Genomic DNA, 18254 nt, shown 5'->3' on the forward strand with positions numbered 1-18254 from the left:
GCCCAGTTCCAATCTTGATCCTTTTGAGGGGGTCTTCGCCCAAAGGTACCAGCTCGAAATCTCCGTCCGGAATTGGGCGGTAGATTTTCTTTTCAGCCTCGGTGAGGTCCTTTTGCTTCTCTTCCTGATGCTCCTTTTTTGTGAGTCGAGCATCCATGTCGACGGAACCTCCAATAGTGTTTACCCCCGTATTTTTCTTTTCAGTTTTCTTGGGGGTTGCCACGGTGCTTAGATTCTTCGCCGCGGCCTCGAAGCATCTCCTCGCAGCAGCTATGTCGCCGTTGATGGTGGCGACCTGGCCATCCAGTGTGTAGTATTTCAGCTTCAAGTGAACGGTGGACGACACAGCAAATAGCTCCGCTAAAGTAGTTCTGCCAATGATGCAGTTGTACAGCGAGGGGCAGTCGACGACCATGAATTGCGTCCTTACGGATTTCATAGCCTTTTCCTCGCCGAAGGTGACGATGAGGTCCACGTATCCCCAAGGCTTGGTAGTCGACCCGTTGAACCCCTGAAGGTCGGGTCCTACGTATGGAACCAAATTCTTCTCCGACAGTTGTAAAGTTTTGAAAAGCCCTGAGTACATTACGTCGCACGAGCTCCCCTGATCTACGAGGATGCGGTGGACGTCGAAGTTTGCCATGCGAGCCCTTACCAACAGTGGTATCTGATAGTTTGGTGAGCCCCCAGGAACTTCTGATTTGTAGAAGGCCAACGGGTCGGAGTCTCCCTCAGGTTTGGTGACGGTGATGGGAGTCACCGAGCAAACGTTTTCCAGCTCCTCGAACTTTCTTTTTACCGATCCGAGGGTGATTTTGTTTAGCCCTCCACCTGTTATCACCAGTGCTTTTGGGAAATTTTCCCATGAGCCGTTCAGGTGGGCGTTGAAATGCCTCAGGAGCGCTCCCTCGTCTGACCCCGGGGATGGGAGTGGAATTTCAGGTGCTGAGATGGCAAGCGCCTGAGGGACGATGCCTCTGTTTTCCTGCTCGGGAACATCAATGGCCATTGCGACCTCTTGAGGCTCCCGCCTTTGTTGTTGTTGTTGTTGTTGTGCTTGTTCGTCGTTCTGAACATATCTTCGGGCATAACCCTTCTGTATCAGAATCTCGATGGCATCTTTTAAGTGGACACAGTCCTCAGTGACGTGTCCATGGCTTTTATGATAGCGACAGAATTTCGTCCTATCAGTATTTGCCTTCATGGGCTGCTGTCTTGGGAAGTGGATCCCAGCCTTTTTGAAGTCCGCAGCGGAGACTTCGGCGAAAATGCGATCTCTTGACGCATTCAGTGGAGTATATGTTGTGAATTTTCCCCGAGGAGGTTTGGAATCTTTAATCCTTTCCTCCCTTTGCTTTTCGTTACCTCTTCGCGAGGTTCCAGCTTCATCTTTTTCGTGGTTCCTGGTTTTTTCTTGACCTTTAGGCCTTCTTAGATCTTTGGCCCTCTGTTTTTCCTCGTAGGCAATGTAATTCTTCGCCTTTTCGAAGAATCCGTCCAGCGTTTTCGGCTCTTCGATACCGACAGCTTTAGCAAAGTCGCTGTCCGGATGTAATCCCCTGTCGAGAAGATACAGCTTCATGCCCTCCTCGACCTTCACTTCTACGGCTGCTTTGTTGAACCGTTCGAGGTAGGCCCTTAGAGGCTCGTTCTCGCCTTGGATAATGGCCTCGAGGGTTGCTTCAGTTTTTGGGTGACGCCTCGAGGAAGTGAAGTGAGCCCGGAAGCGGGCGCACAGGTCCGACCAAGAGTCTATGGATCCTGGCGCCAAGCTCTTGTACCAAGCCATAGCGCCTTTCCTCAGAGTTGTGGGAAAGAGCTTACACTTGATAGAGCCTCGTACATTTCTGTACTCGAGGAGAGCTTCAAGATTTTCGATGTGCTCGTCCGGGTCTGTCGAGCCATCGTAGGTATCCATTGCCGGTGGTTTCTCGAGTCCGACCGGTAGGGGAAGTTCTCGGATCCTTCGTGAGAGGGGGCCTTGGTGACTGTCCCTCTCTTCCGGGGATCGGTTCCTTTGGCGGCGAGGAGGGTTGTCCCTTCTAGGGGAATGTCTCCTCGGTGGGGTGGAGTTTCGAGATATAGCCTCGTTTCTCCTTGGGCTCGACCTCCTTTCGCTTCTGTGGCGAGGTGGTGAGCGAGACCTGGAGTAGGTTCTGCTCCTCACTGGTGTGGGTGAACGGCGAGCTGGGCGAGCTTGCGCCGTGATCCTCGACTCGGCAATTGCGTCGATGCGACGGCTTTGTTGCTCGAGTCTTTGATTCTGCTGCTCGAATCGCTGGTTCTGCTGCAGCAGTAAGTCCGACTGGCGGTTGATTGCATTGACCAGCGCAGCCATCATTTCTTGCATGGGAACGCCCGGAGGGATAGCCACTGCCGGAGTCGCCTGTGGCGGGGTAGCCACAGGGATCTGCGGTTCTTCTGGGTTGTAGGGCTCGTAATGCGCGTCTTGCCCTCCCTGGCCATCTTCCGTTACGGAGGCGAATTGTCCGTCCAGCGGATGGTACGTCGCGTAGTCCATCGGTGATCCTTGGTTCTCCGCCACGTGCTCCGGGATTTGGTGGTTGTTAACGCCAGCCATTGGTCGTGAAGAAGGTGTTTTGAAGGAAGTTTTAGTTTTTGGTTTGGTTAAACAGGGAAACTAATCGTTCCCACAGACGGCGCCACTGATCGTGATGATCAGAATGATGCGACTTCGCCGGCGTTTTGCGGTGGTTGAGAGCGTTTGAGACCCCTGTTGGAGCGGAGGGGGGTTGTGTACCTGCAGGCACTCCGACGCTCAAGTCAGTATGTGTGTAAGGTTTTCTTAGCTATAAAAAATGCGTACCTTGCAAATGAAGTGGAGATGCATATATATAGCCCCCAGCGCTGGGCTAAGGCCCTTGATGGCATTAATGGCCATCAAGTGGCTGCCGGAAAACGGCTAAGGAGCCATGATGTGCAGTTAATGCTCATCATTCCGGTTTACGGCCGTTACAATACGTAAGAGTATCAGACCGTTGAGTCTTGCTCGGATTGTGTATGTTCGACACCATGAATGCTCGAGCTTCATGGTGTGCCCGGTGGTTAAGGGTCAGGTCGCCTATACGAGTTCGTTGACTTGTATACCGAGCTTCTAGGCTCGGCCCGGAACAATATATATATATATATATATATATATATATATATATATATATATGGCAGGTGATGGAAGCTAAGCTAAGCTGTTAGAAAACGAAAAATACAGATAGCTTGTGATCTAAGTACCTACATGGTGGCTTAGTGTTATATATATATATATATATATATATATATATATATATATATATATATATATATATATATATATATATATATATATATATATATATATATATATATATATATTACAAATTCTACAAGTGTAAGAGATTTTATATCCTCAAAATTACTTGTATTTCTTCTTCCGCTAATAATCTCTAGTAGTAATACTCCAAATCTAAAGGCATATCACATTGCTCACAAACAATTCCTTGCATTGCATTTTTGGGAGATATGTAGCCACTGACGATTCTTGTCCTACCCTTCACTTTCCTTCATCCAACAATATGTTACTTGCCTAATCCACATGGGTTGGCTTACTGATGAAGACCTAAGATTTTGGAGTCTGCTCCTATCGATGTCACCTCAAAATCTCGTGTTTAAATTCTATCGATGTCACCTCATATGTTGGGTCAGTGCATACTAATTGAATTCTATTAGTGGATGGTGAAATTTGTGACTTTCAGATTAGTTAGTCTTTAATTCGTATACTTGTTTTTTAAAAAATAAAATACGTTACTTTGTCTTCAATTCTCTTTGTGTAATCTACAATATCTACGAAGATATAGCAATTCTTTCAATCATGATAAAAACTTTTCCCAATTAAACAATTTTTTTTTGTTACAAAGGAGCTGAGGATCGAACTCAGGACCTTTAACATATTAACCAAATCTAGTGGCTTTCCAATCAAGCAATTTTTGTTTAAATGGACATGCACAAATTAATTAAGGAAAGTGAGGCTTAACAACAAGATTTTAAATTCGCATCAACACCTAATTGAAACTTGAAATATTCATTTATTTTACTCTTGGATATCAATTAACCTATTTGTCTTCTATTATCCGTGGTGGATTTTATCCGCGGATACTCACAGTTATGAGTTTTTTTTGTCATCCCCAGCATGGATATGGATATGCAATCACTGCATTGCAACAAAATTTGAGATTCTATATTTTTCGCATTTTAAAATGATGAGTTTAACAACCGGACTATTAGACAAAACAATAATGAACAAATATATGTATTTAATATAGCAATGTGAAATTGCAAACATATAATAATATAAAAAGACATTCTTAATTTATAATAAAACTTTTATCAAATTAATATTTAAGATATTTTGTATTTTAATAAGTTATACGCTAACTTATTTGTATTACAGATACTAGTAGGCTCGTTTGGTCCAACTTTTTTTAGAGTTTATGCAAACAACTTATGCAATATAAATTATGTTTTATACTATTTTATAAGTTCACACTAATGAAAATTGTAATTTTATAAGATATTTTATCATAAACTACCTTGATAAACTTATAATAATATATAAAAATTGCATAAGCTGATTGTATAAGCTTTAAAAAAAGTTGGGTTTGTAATTTTACCAAACACTCTAATCTCTATTAAGCTAACTTAATATGTTATAAACTAACTTATAAATTAGCTCAATAAACTATAAACTAACTTATTTATGTTACATCCAAAAGTCCTAACCGAAAAAAAAAATACTAAAATTGCAGAGTTTGTTTTCATATTTAATATATGCTTGAAATGTTCGATGAATCACATAGTAAGAGAGAGTATCAAATAAAGTCATTTGTCTTGTAGTACCAACAATCTCAACAAATAGTAGAGTCATGCACTGGTTAGTGTTGTCGTTTTATTTGTGAAATAGGAAAACGAATTGTCGTTTTGGTAATAATGGATACTACTCCACTACTACTTATACGCGGAAGACGTGCTTATTAGCGCCATTTTACTTGCTATGGCAAAAACTTCTGACTCTCTGAGTGAGTAAGTCACATTTCTCTCTCTCAACTTCTTTCATTTCTCTTTCTCGTTAATCGCTTATTTTTAATCACTTTTTCTCTCTTATTATCGTTTTCTTCTGCAGAAAATTCACAAGAACAAAAAAACCAAGCAAAAGATTAGAGCGATTTACAAGGTTTATGATTCTTTTTCCATTTCTACTCTAAATTTGTAGAGTCGGATCTGTATTTGCAGTTTCGAAAAATGATTGTAACGATTCAGAAAATCAACTTTTATAATCATCAGCATTGTAAATCTATGGTTATTTATGTTCTTTTTTATTTTTTTATTATATGAGCTATATTTAGGTATGAATATGATTAGGGTTTGAACTTGGAACTAACTTCCATGGTTAATGATTCATGTAAACGTTGATTTAATTGCATTGCATTGTATTTTAGTGTAAATTTTAGTGGTTTGTGTATGAGTTATAAATTGCTCTGTATATATAATATAAGGTACATTTAATTTGTGGGTTGTGTTGTTTAACAAAATGGAGCTGAGCTTACAATAGTGTGGGTAATGTATGGATTTGTAAAGAATCATGTGAATATGTGTTTTCTAGTTAGGGGAGAGGGAAGCTAGGAATGGGTAGTGAGAGAGGGTTTGAGGGAAATGGTGCGGAATGGTGAAGTCGAGTAGCGGAAACAAAGGTTTCGGTGGGTGAGGGAGTGTGTGTGTGTGTGTTTTCATAATAGTTTGATATGGTTAGTGGAGTTTGTTTCCAGTGGTTATGTAAATGCAGAAGAGCCACTGCTAAACAGGGGGTGTACTTGGGTTATGTAAATGCAGAAGAGTTAGTGGTTTATGGTGTGAAGAAATTAGATATACAAATTCTGATGTACAATTTGTTTTTGTTATGGCAATTCTAATATACAATTTTTTTTGTTAGAACAAAAATGGACTCGAAGGATTTCCGCAAAAAAAGGGTGTCTGGATGTTTTCCTGAGCATGGTGCCATCTTCATGTCAAATAGAAATACTTTGCAAGAATGTTTTGGGAGGAGTTTGTTTGGGCTACCGGATAGTTTTTCTAGTTTTGTTAAAAACGTCAAGGCAGGAATGATTTTGTTTCTTTTTCAATTTGAAGACAGAAAACTTCATGGGGTTTTTAAAGCGATATCAGATGGTGGCATGAACATTGTTCCTCGTGCATATGCTTCATCAGGAAAGCAGTTCCCTGCACAGGTTGTAATCTTTATTTTCATATTATGCTTGCCTTATTCCAATTTAAACTCCCACAGATTTGTGTGTATATTTTGCTTTTCCTATTATTTTAATAAACTTTTATTTTTAGAATATTCTTATTTTTGTGAGTTCATATGTTTATGCTTTTGACCAGGTTAAATTCACCTCAATCTTGCGCTGTGACCCTCTTTTTGAAAATGAGTTTTCTGATGTTATTCGAGATAATTACTATACCCCCAAGAAATTCCACTTTGGTTTGTCTAAAGATCAGGTCTGCTTCTTTTCAACTTTTGGTTGTACCTTATTGCACCATGTTACTTTATCTACAAGCGTATGCAAGAGTTTGTGTGAATAACCTGCACGATACATAGTTTTATGGTTCCGGTTGTTTTACTGTCAGGTTCAAAATCTTATGTGGCTATTCAAGTCAAGAAAACGTGAAGTTCCGCGCTCTCTTCAGCAGAAGAAAAGGAAGAACCGAAAGTGGGATTTTCAGGTTATTGAAGATAAGCTAATGAAAGGGAGGGTTACTAACACTTGGAAAAGGAAGCTCAACAACCCAGGAACATCAGTAACTGCTGAACAAGAGTCAGCAAAGCTTATTTTGTCTCCCGAGTCTTGCGGGAAGTGTGAAAGCATCCATTTCAATGATGATGCTTATGATCCTGAAAATCCTGGCTTCAATTATTCAGTGGGATCTGGGGCTCACTCTGCTGCTAGCTCTGAATCACACGAGCTTCCTACAATGCAAGAGAAGAAAGGAGACTCCGATATTCTTGAGGAAGAATCGGAAAATTTTATACCCTTGTGTTCAACAGACAATTCTGACCTTGAAGATGGGGAGATCGATAATTGTTCAGAAGAGAATCAGATAGATTTGGATATGCTTCTCGGAAACTATGTTTCTTCTATCCCTATACCAAGATTTCTGCTGAGTAATAATGAAGAATGTAACAAGGTAGACGACTCTTCCTCTGTTGCTGTAAGTGACTTACAGTCCAAAGATGAAAGTGAGCATTTGAATTCCCTTCTCTCAAAGGGTTTGTATTCTGATGAGCCCAAAACACAAACCAGTGTGTTTTCTCGCCTGAGTTTTTCTTCAAAGGGTATTGCTTCGAAGAATCGGAATGATGCCAATGGAAAGCACTTGTCAAGAGCAAAGCATCAATATCAATATGAACAAAGGGAAAAGATCACACAAAAGAGTGATGGTACAAAGCATAAAAAAAGAGATAGTGTGTTCATGCGCTTGACCGGTGCTTCAGATGATTTTGCTCCACGAATCCATTTTATGGCAGGACTGAAGGAGGGAACTAGTGGATAGATCATAGATGAAGGGTAAGTAGAAAAGCTAATTTTCAGAATGTAAGTAAACATTAGTAGAAACTGAAGCGTTTTTTGTACTAATCACATGGAATGCTGGCTTCAGTATATAATCAAATGACAGTTTTTTCTTGATTTTTTGACCGAAGTGAAATGCCTTCACTTCTAAGGTATGGTTGAAAATGAATTTAGCTGGGTTAGTTTCTGTTTGGAACCTATCAATGAAATATGGGTGTACCTTGGTACCTAACAGGTTAAAGTTCAACTCACTCTATGCAGTCCTTTTTTTTAAGAAAGCTTCTGATTTTTGCTCAATCTTAGACCCCTTCCCCAAAGTGGAAGGGTCATTGCATGTCATATTGTTTTTTCTTTTATTTTTTGTTTAATGTTGTTTGTGGTCTGCTGTGCTAAGGTTTATTTTGTCTGCGACTGGTTTGTTGTTGTCATATTGCTTCATTTGCCACGCCAAAAGATTTTTGGGACACATACATGCTGCTGGTATGTTGTTGTCGCCATATTTGTTCTTCAAAGCACCCATCGCGACCAGCAACAAACCGTCACAAGAAACGCACAACCTTCGTAAGTAACGGGCCATCATAAGCATCATGATTGGTGTTTAATTTAATAATTGAGGTAGTTAATTCTGTTTGAGCCTGACTATTAACATGCTCTCTTGGATGCAAGTATCACAAGGAGTATATATATGATCATTCTTTTGCATGTGAAACTAACATGCTTTCACTAGGCCAATTTCATTTGATCCTTCCAAATTTTTGTTAATTCAAGTGGTTTACAATAAGAATTGAATGTTCAAGTGTCGATATTTAGAAAATAGAAGTTTTGTGGAGTTTTCTTGATGGATAAAATACTATCCTGTAATTAACTCCTAAAGTTTTCTTTTTAGACTGTCATTGCTCAACACATGCCATATTCATACAAGAATCGTAACGGGAGACCTTCAAATCACAAAAATGGTCTTGCACATACATGCTATATATTATATACTAGTATAATGTCAAGTACAATTACCTAATAAGTTTTTGTTTGTGATAGTGGGAGAACTCATAAACCTAATACTTTTAAGATTTTGGTTACTCTTAATCAAATGTATTAATCTAACCTGACGAAACTTCCTCTCATGATGCAATATTGTCTAATTCTCTGCAGTCCACAAAAAGAATCCATTGATAAAGTCAAAGGGTGTTCATGTTATCATAAAAATGCTAATAGGTGACATTGTTAACGTATACTAGTAGATGGCAGTGTACAGTGTACTCACTGGTTTTTCAAATAGGGACACTTTTCAAGATCCCATTGAATGAAAAATGATAAAATTGTAAATAAAATAATCTAAATAAAAAATAAATAGGAAGAAAAAATAAGTATATTGGAATTTGGTATCCCTTTATATAGGTATGGATGAGTAGTTGATACCTTTTAAATTTCCTTCATAAAAAATATTTAATTAATTTCTTGTGTAAGATAACTGAATTTTTCACTAAAAAAAAGTATAAATAAAAGGCCTCACTTTCAAATTTCGCTTTAAGCCTCGATCTAAGTTGGGTTAGCACTCTTTGAGATAAGAAGTAAACTTTCCCAACTAGAATATAACATCAAGGAGGCCAATGCTTTAGACTTTGTTTGCAAGTTTGAAGGAGATGGTAGAGTTTTGGAGGGAGAGAAGTGGTGGAAAAAATAAAGAAATCTTTCCCATTTTTAAGAGTGTTTTATAGAGAATGATAAATAAATGCTTATAATCAATATATTTTTAATTTCGAAAATATTATAACAACATAGATTGAATTTGAAAAGTTCATATAAACCCTCCAAAATCTCCCTCCAATATGAATTTGAAAAGTTCATATAAACCCTCCAAAATCTCCCTCCAATATGAATTTGAAAAATTCATATAAACCCTCCAAAATCTCCCTCCAATACAACTTTTAAGTTGCACCAAATTAAAAGAATTTTGAAAATAAAAGGATTTTGTATTGTGAAAAATAAATAAAATAAATTCTCCACTTGTTCCTTTTCTTTTTCTTTCCAAAACTCTCGTTTTCCTTTCAAACTCGCAAACAAAGCCTCATGGGATAAAGGAATCCTTAGTACCACTTGTATAGTTGTCAGCTTAATCTTTATTATGTATCTCAAATTCATTTCATTCTTTTTTTCAATAAATCCCCAGATTTTCTCTTATTGGACAATCCTATTCAAAAATACGTAAGACAGTAAATTTCATGAACAAAAATAAGTTTATACATTGGGAGAGGCCGGAATCACTTGATGGTAGAACGGACCTCCCGAACCAGATTAAGTGGTCCAGTGGGCCAAATACGGGTGGTGGAAACAAAAAAAAAAAATTAAAAAAATAATAAGCATATTTATGACTAGCAATTTGCAGAATGACAACTGTAACAATAAACTTGATTTATTTATTTATTTCAGCAATATATATATATATATATATATATATAGAATCCAAAAAATGGACAAAATGTTTATGCCAAACCACCAAACCATTATTTTGAAATGTAAATTAAAACTAATTCTACAATTTATAATGCATGAAGATGGTGATTTTAGTTAAATCTAAAAACTTGCTTAATTCCTCTATGGATTTTGCAATTCTTTCTGAATTTCTCTTCACAATGCATGGTTATGCAATGCAATCTATGCCACTAATAGCTACTTCTACAGATCTATATATCCAAATATATGATGGCATAAAATTTTCAATAACTTCAGTGAACCTTAATGAACCTCTCCACACTATAATAACATATCTATAATGTTAAAACAGTGATTCAAACATAAATGGTTTAACAAAAAACATTACAATCTTTCCTACTCAAAAGCTTTGTTGAAACAACAAAAAACAAACTTCCAATTTTTACTCTAAAATTTCTCCTTCCTCTTCATCGTAAATTTCTTCGTCTTCATTATCATTCCCATTTTCACTATCCTTTACAAAATTTTGAACTATTTTAAAATCATGTTCAAGAACATCTTTTCCATCTTGCAAATGCTTTTTCCCACGATAAACTTCAGATTCCACTTCTTTAACCAAAACTGATGGATATACCAGTGGCTTACCAGGATAATCTTTGAAGAACGAATTCGCCGCCATGAACCTGAAAACCTGTAATAGGTAGCTTTTATCTCTCTTTATATCTGCACTCATGAGTTTCTGTAATAAACTTGATTTCTTGTTTTCTAAGAAATCTTTGTCAGCAAGCTTCTGCTTCTTGTTATTCCGACTTCTTCTGGCTGGATTTCTCTTTCCATTGTTTCTTAATTTCCTTCTGTCCGTAAATGTGTTATTCTGCTCTTCACTCTGAGGGCCTTGATTTGCACCATTCTTCAGGTAGTGTGAAGGTATTTCAGCAACTTCAACTCCCAACTCAGCTTGCTTTGCTAAAACCTCCTTGAGCTGCAAAGATAAAATATGCTCAAGATAAACAATGGAAATTGATTTTACATCTTCCCGTGAAAATTATTTCAAGGAAAACACAAAAAGGCATACTCCAAATTATTATGTTTTGGTTCTCTTAATAAGTGTGAATTGATTCTTTTTCCTAATAATTTGGGACGGGGGAGTATCAAGAAATGCAATTATTAGAAGAAAAGGAATGACTATTTTACCAAATTATCCTTACTATTAATGTGTTTTCCACTATCATAAATGCAAAGTAGAAGTAATGTTTTGGGAGTAGTGTACATAGTATTAATTAGAGGGTATAATTGGAAAGAAACAATTAGCATTGAATTGAAAATTGAAAATGACATTCATTTTGAAACAACATTTTTTCCTAAAGTGACAAATTTTGAAATGGAGGGAGTCTATTTTTTTAACGAAAGAAATAATAGTACTTGATTAGCACTCAATAGATTAACAAAACCAAATGTGGAAATATTAGTATATCATAGTGGAAAGTACTATATGGTAAAAAAAGCCATCACTCTAATATGTATACCTGTCGTTGTAAGACCTCTCTATCAATGACCTTGTAGCCTTGCGATGTTGATGGTTCAGAATGCTTCAGCAAGTAGTAGTTCAGTTATTACTTATCAAACAATAACATTGATAATAGGCGATAATATTTTAATAAACACAAAGCACATAGAGTAGTTTGTATGAAACCTTTTCAATTTTTCCTCTGGAGGAAGGGTGATTCTTCTTCCGTGCCTCACGCCATTGTTGAATTTCTTGCTCAGAATAATTCGGAGTAAAGGATCTAACCATTCAAAAAATAAAACAAGTGTTAACAGATTGTCGGTACAAAGGGAAAATTTACTAAATTAAGTTCAAGAAAACAAACCAAGTAGAAAAAAGATCAAACTATAACTTGATGAGGAAATAGTACAGTACATGACTTCTAAATTAGCACCACAAATGACATCTATGTTTTGTTTGGTTGGTTGGTTAAAATCTTAGTTTGGTACCAAAATCGTGAAAGCTCTCAACCAGTGAAACATAATTCACTTCTCCCACCCGAACACTGCAAATTGATACCTGTGTACCAAATAGCCTGAAAGGCTGAAACTGCTAATCGGTACACCTGTGTACCAAATATAGAGGTACCTTTTGAGAATAGGTTCTTGAACATTCACCATGTAATTCATAAAATTGACAAGCCGGTGAGTGGAGATGGAAGCAAACCCTCAGTGCATTCTGACTATGTAGATGTACCACACAAACCTAATAGCATTCTGACTATGTATACCCCCAGTGCCAATACTCTATAAGGTTATGTGCCGCAAATACATACTATAGACAGAGAGTATTGCGAACCTAGTAACTATGACCTCAACCTTGTTAGCTGAAGGTAGTGTGTTAGTTATTCAAATTTTAATAGACTACCATACTTCATGGATTAAAAATGGTTTACTATACAAAAATTTATATGTTAATCTACATAAGTTGCAAATTTAAATTTATTGGGTGGGATAGTTGGGGCTCCCCTCTAATTAGAGGCATTTGATTTCATCACTTTTTACGTGAGAACTTTTTCTCAAGTTAATTCATCATGAATACTCGTTCCTATTCCTAACTATCTACCTTTAGATAAAGATAAATAATTAACTTGCTAACATGATTTTTTTGGGAGCTATAGTCACAAATCAGGAGGCAAGTAAATGTAATTTCGATGAAGCCTATCCAGTATCCGCCTCCAATTATGATTTAAAACGTAAATATCTTAAGATGTAAACATAGTGACTAGTGAAAGAATAAAAAATTGGATATAAGGCCGCAGCATCGAGGATTATATACCAAAATCTCAAATAGATTGCAAGAAACATTCTACAAACTTTTTGTAAATTTCCCATTTACATTTTGCTATTAAAAAAAAAAGTATGTAAAGCTTTCCTAAAATTTAAAGAAAAATATTATCTACTAGGAGCAGACTCAAAACTTGTCTTGTTCAAAGGGGAACAAGGGGCCTGTTTGGATTGCTATAGAAATAGCTTACGTAAGCTTATACATAAATGTTTATCATGATAAGAGTTTGTGCTATAAGCTTCAAATAAGTTTGTTTATCCAAAGATGGCCTAGTTCATTGGCAGACAGCTTTTCGTCGACACTACTTTACAATGTAATAAACAAGTAAAAACGAAACGAAATCAGACTTTTTAAAACTAAAAAAATCTGCAATCATCATTAAGAAGAAACCCCAATGTAAAGCAGTTGAATTAAAGCAATGAAAGCAAGTAAAAGATTGGTAAGAAATGACTCGAAAGTCGACCAATGTTAAACCTACTTTTTTGGTTCCTGCTGAAGTTCCTCAGAATTTAAACCAAAATTTCCTGCTCTCTCATTACTGGGACCTGCTTTTGTTACAAACGTTAGTCTAACAGCAGAAAATTGTTTTCATCTCGGTACCGAGCAGTAGAGACTAGAGAGTTCAAACCTTTGCCTTTAATATGTTCGTTTGGAAACCCCGTTTTCCTATTTCCTTTGTTGTTATCACGGAATTTAGACTTCTGGAACCTACATGAATTGGACAATGATTGCAAATCACAGTAAAACCATGTAAGTCATTGAATTGTCCACACAATAAACCAAGAGTATGATAAAAGTTAGAAGAAAATAACATACCCTCCTTGAGATCCACCTCTATTTTGTTTATTTTTGAAGTTTTTGTTTGGCGATCCTTTCCAGTTAGAGTTTGCAAAATTAGTATTGATGTTGCTATTAGGATTTTCCTGCAGCAATAATTCAGAGTTGCGTTAAATTAAATCCATTTACATTTATAGATAGCATATCAACAGACTTGACTAATACACAATGAAAAAGTGTTGTCAATCGCGGATCACAGAAAACAGCAGTTTGTTCAACTTTAAATTTGACTACACTATAGAGCTAGGGCACTGCTATAGCCTATAGCCGAATAGTTGCTATTTGACAAAACTTTGTACTAAATTGCATATCACAACACAATAACAGTTTGTTAAGATTTTTCTAGTCTATAGTGCTATAGCCGCTATTTGACAACACTGCAACAAAAATACTGAAACACATCCATTTCAAAAATACCTGTGAATGTGAATTCCTAAACGCAGAACTTTGAGTATTATTTGAATTTTGTGGCACAGAACTGTTCCCTTGCAACTGCTGAGGTGGAAAAGGTCCACCTGATACAAAACCATTCGTGTTCCCATTTGCCGGAACCCGATTCTTCTCATTCGGATTAATCTGTGGCCTAACTTGATTTCCAGGCACAACACCAAACTGAGGGTTTCCAGAAAACATTGGATTTTGAGGAACCATAGCATGATTCCCTTGATTAGGAAACCCAAACATAGGGTTCGGGTTAGGGTTAGGGTTAGGGTTAGGACCATTATTCATACCATAAGGAACACCTTGAGAAGGGTTTTGCCTTTGCATTTGCATAGGTAACTGTTGATTCATATTCTGCATTGGATATGATACAGGTGGACAAAATTGACCATTTGGCACATTCATATTCATGTTCATATTCATATTAGGTTGTTGAAGCAAATTCAAAAGATTTTGTGCTAAAATTTGCCCTTGAATTGGAGTAAAATTCATCTGTGGTGCTGCATTATGCATAGGAAACATTGGATTATTATTATTATAATTTGCATTATTTTGAGGAGCTAAACCACCCATTTGAGGCATGTGTAACTGATTTGGAGCATTCATGAAAGGTTGTGGTTGTGGTGGTGGTGGTTGCATGTTTGGTATAAAGGGTTGCATAAAGTTTTGATTTTGATAATTTCCAGCAACACCCATTTGAGGATGATGATTGTTTGGAGGATTTGAGAAATTGGGTGGGGGATTTGAGAAATTGGGGGGTGTATTATGATTAGACATGGTGTAAATAGAAAAAATTCAAGTTTTTTTTTTTGTTTTGAATTGAAAGAGTGTGTGTGGTTTCAAGAAGTGAATAGTGAGAAAGTAAAGAACTCACAAAAGGGTTACAGTAAGGAACTTGAGGCACGGCGGTGATGGTGGCTGATGGAGGCGGTGGAGTTCATATTTTAGGGTGCGGCCAGATGATTGAGCAGTAAAGGGATGAAGTTGCTATGCTCTGTTTTGAGTTCCTCGAGAAAGAATGTGGCTACTGGTTATCAGAGAGTTGATGTTGTGATGGAGGAGCAGAGGGAGGAGCGGTGGAGGTCGAGTGGAGGGCAGTACGGAGGAGCGGCGGCGGTGGGTGTATGAATATATATCAAATAAGAACGGATTATGAAAAGAAGAAAAAGAAAAGGGTTCGATTTTGTTCACCTAATGGGAGGACTGTTTTGACCTCTCATAAAAATTGAAAAGCTCTAATTAATCTTCAAGAGAAAAATACTAGAGTCAAATACCCTTAAAATTTTAAAATTCATAAATACTTTCATGTATGTGTCACATTACAGGGAGGATACACGTCATCTTTTATATTATAAGCTTGTATACACAAGCAAATCCTAAACCCTAATTTGTTTTCTCTATTTTCCCTCCATTTTATCTTGCAATTTTTATTAAAAAATAATACAATTTTGTCTTGACTAGGATTCGAACTTGCAATCCTTCAATGGGTGGCAATATTTCCAACCACTATGGCAAGTATACCAATTATGATTAAAATTATGTGCAATAATTGATAAGCACCATCAATTTTAAAAGTATATCATATTAAAATTATTGTTGACTATATTATTTATCACGAAATATTTTTATGTCTTTCTTGAACAATATTTTTTTTTCTACCGGATCATAAATTTAGAGAATAATTATCATGTGAGATTTGGAAAGTTATTATCACGTGTAATTTGGAAAGTTATTATCAAACTCAATTCTACTAAATCAATTTTTTTTGCAATACAACCAAACACAACCATGGTCATGTCACTAATCACATTCATTATTTTGATTTTAACATTGCAGATTTAATATTAACCGATGATCAATTGATATAATATGCACTAGCAGACCAATTGTTATTTAAATCATGTCCACAAAGTGTTAAGCTCCATCAACTTTCATAGGAAAGATTTCATACGACAATTAAGCACCATCAATTTTCATTGCACAATTTAAACAATTAAAAACCAATAATTTCTTATATTATAAGCTTGCTAACATAAGCTAACCCTAAACCAAATTTTTCCCCCTCTCATTTTATCTTTCTTTTTATTGCAGCTTTATATTAAAAAAATACAGATTTGTCATCGAACCTGCATCCCTTACTTACAATAAAATCTTTCAACCGCTAAATCATGTGCTTCAATTATGAAAGAATTTAGCAATCCTAATATGTTAACCCTGTTTTCAATAAATTTGAACGGCGGAATTAATCACAATTTTTATTTATTTATGGATGTCTACTTAAGTTTATGTTCTTGATTATGTCTTTAATTTTTTTTTAACCTTTAATTATCATCAATTTTTTAACCTTTAGTTATCAACAATTTTTTTTAATAAGTAAACAAAACGACGGGGTTCCAAAATTATTTAAAAAATATATAAAATATAAAATAAGCACATAAACAAATATAGAATAATTAGTCCATGAAATTCCCTATACTACTCTTATTGAAAATGCTCTTAGAATTTTTGTATTTTATTTTTTATTATTACATATTACACCTAATTAGACTCATGCGGTGCATGGGTCAAAGTTCTAGTAGGAGAGGTAATTGACTAAAATTTGTAAAATTGGGGGGCTGATTAATTGAAATTAGAGCAATTAGCCCATTAGCTTTGCAAATTTTAGTCAATTATCTCGTGTTGTATCCTAATCAATTACCCCTGTGACATGACACCATATTGGTAGGTGTCACATATGCGGTTAACTGTCACGTCATCAAAATAGACGAAGTAAACGAGACAGAGGCAATTTGATTGACGTTTTATAATTTTAGGAGTATTTGTCTATTTTCAAATTTCACGGGGTATTTGACAAATTTTAAAATTTCATGAGATATTTGACATTTCAAAAATAGTCCTTACAAAATTAAAGTGCGTGTATTGGGTTGGAATTTTATGAGACATTTTAGCAAAAAAAGTCTTGATGATTTTAAGAGATTTTGTTGGATTATATTGATTTTGTGAGATTTTAAAGACTTTTTTATATGACTTTTTACGATCAATTTTTTTAATAAATAATAAGATTTTTGGTGCAATAAAAAAGAGTAAATCAAAAAAGATAATAATAAATAAATTATAAGATTTGAATAATGTGTTTATTTCACAAATTTGTTAGTACATCGTCTTGTTCTATCTCTTTTGTTAATTGAATAAAGATGAAGAAAAAAAAATCAATAAAAAAAAACCGATAAATAAAAAACGTTGGGGTTGAAAAGTGTATTGGGTTATCAAGCGGTGAACGTGGATGAATAGGTATCTGAACAATTGTCCATAGTTAAGTAGATTAACAGCAAGCTGTGAAAGAGGATTAATAGTTACATGAACAATTGTTCATAGCCATTGATATCGATAATATATGAACAATAGCGAGCAACAAAAGTTGTGAGAAAAAATAAATGATTTTGGTATTCACTACCACTCCCTTACGACAGAAATAAGTCTTGAGAGTTTGTCTGAGATTGTTGAATGATTCTAGTATTTATATTTTTAATTAAAAAGTCTTACGAAATTCACTCACAAAAGAATCCTTCAAAATTTATATAATTTTGAATACCGACAAACATTTTATAAGTCTTAAGAAATCTCAATTAAATACCAACAGATTTCGCTCCCTTAAAAATTGTCTTAATTGAATTTCATAAGACTTATTTATATTTTATAAAAGTCTTAATTGAATACCATATGACTTTTTTATTCTTAAAAAGTCTTTTAAAATCTATTGAAATTGCAATTGAATACACCCTCTTAGTTTGTCAAAAGTAAAAATATTACTTATTTTAATGCAACAAGATTTTATTATAATAAAAAAAATCTTTTAAAATTTCAATTCAATACAATCCTCTAAATAAATTTGGCATTTGATAAGACGTTTAGGTCCTACGTAAATTTTTTCGGATAGTCAGTAGTCTAACAGTCAGTAAAAAAAAATTTGTTTTTTCTTCTTCTTGTAATATGTTTTTTTTAACATATCTATAATCTGTTTTTTTTAAACATATCTATAATTTATTTTGTTGTTTTATTTCTTAAATTCAGTGATAAACAATTTTATTACTACATATCAA

At 35.5% G+C, this 18254-nt stretch overlaps 2 protein-coding genes across 3 annotated transcripts; one reads left to right on the top strand and one right to left on the bottom strand.

Annotated features, from left to right (window-relative positions):
* Nucleotides 1-4909: 4909 nt before the first annotated feature.
* Nucleotides 4910-7860, top strand: LOC123893929. The gene is made up of 5 exons (XM_045943767.1): nt 4910-5070; nt 5171-5221; nt 5978-6272; nt 6427-6543; nt 6673-7860. Exons 1-5 carry the CDS (start codon nt 5042-5044, stop codon nt 7594-7596), a joined length of 1416 nt encoding a protein of 471 aa, XP_045799723.1. The 5' UTR covers nt 4910-5041; the 3' UTR covers nt 7597-7860.
* A 2475-nt stretch (nt 7861-10335) lies between these two features.
* LOC123893930 (GATA zinc finger domain-containing protein 14) lies at nt 10336-15470 on the bottom strand. Of its 2 annotated transcripts, none has more exons than XM_045943768.1 (7): nt 14131-15470; nt 13693-13799; nt 13505-13584; nt 13355-13421; nt 11737-11830; nt 11570-11632; nt 10336-11025 (listed from the first exon to the last, which is right to left on the bottom strand). In XM_045943768.1, the coding sequence occupies exons 1-7, from the start codon at nt 14929-14931 to the stop codon at nt 10486-10488; spliced, it is 1752 nt and encodes a 583-aa protein (XP_045799724.1). In that variant the 5' UTR covers nt 14932-15470; the 3' UTR covers nt 10336-10485. The 2 variants fall into 2 exon arrangements, with proteins under 2 accessions (XP_045799724.1, XP_045799726.1); XM_045943770.1 differs by having other exon boundaries at nt 11570-11629; nt 14131-15392.
* Nucleotides 15471-18254: the final 2784 nt, after the last annotated feature.

Source organism: Trifolium pratense, linkage group LG7, assembly GCF_020283565.1.
Source record: "Trifolium pratense cultivar HEN17-A07 linkage group LG7, ARS_RC_1.1, whole genome shotgun sequence".
In the NCBI taxonomy this organism is placed as follows: domain Eukaryota; kingdom Viridiplantae; phylum Streptophyta; class Magnoliopsida; order Fabales; family Fabaceae; genus Trifolium; species Trifolium pratense.

Bases quoted from the DNA above. Each gene is read 5' to 3' on its own strand.
- LOC123893930 (XM_045943768.1), bottom strand. From the start codon at position 14,931: ATGTCTAATCATAATACACCCCCCAATTTCTCAAATCCCCCACCCAAT. The intron at 13,800-14,130 runs GTATTTTTGAAA...TTATTGCTGCAG, and splicing joins TTAGGAATTCACATTCACAG to GAAAATCCTAATAGCAACAT. The intron at 13,422-13,504 runs GTTTGAACTCTC...TAACAAAAGCAG, and splicing joins CGAACATATTAAAGGCAAAG to GTCCCAGTAATGAGAGAGCA.
- LOC123893929 (XM_045943767.1), top strand. From the start codon at position 5,042: ATGGCAAAAACTTCTGACTCTCTGAGTGA. The intron at 5,071-5,170 runs GTAAGTCACATT...TTTCTTCTGCAG, and splicing joins ACTTCTGACTCTCTGAGTGA to AAAATTCACAAGAACAAAAA. The intron at 6,544-6,672 runs GTCTGCTTCTTT...TTTTACTGTCAG, and splicing joins TTGGTTTGTCTAAAGATCAG to GTTCAAAATCTTATGTGGCT.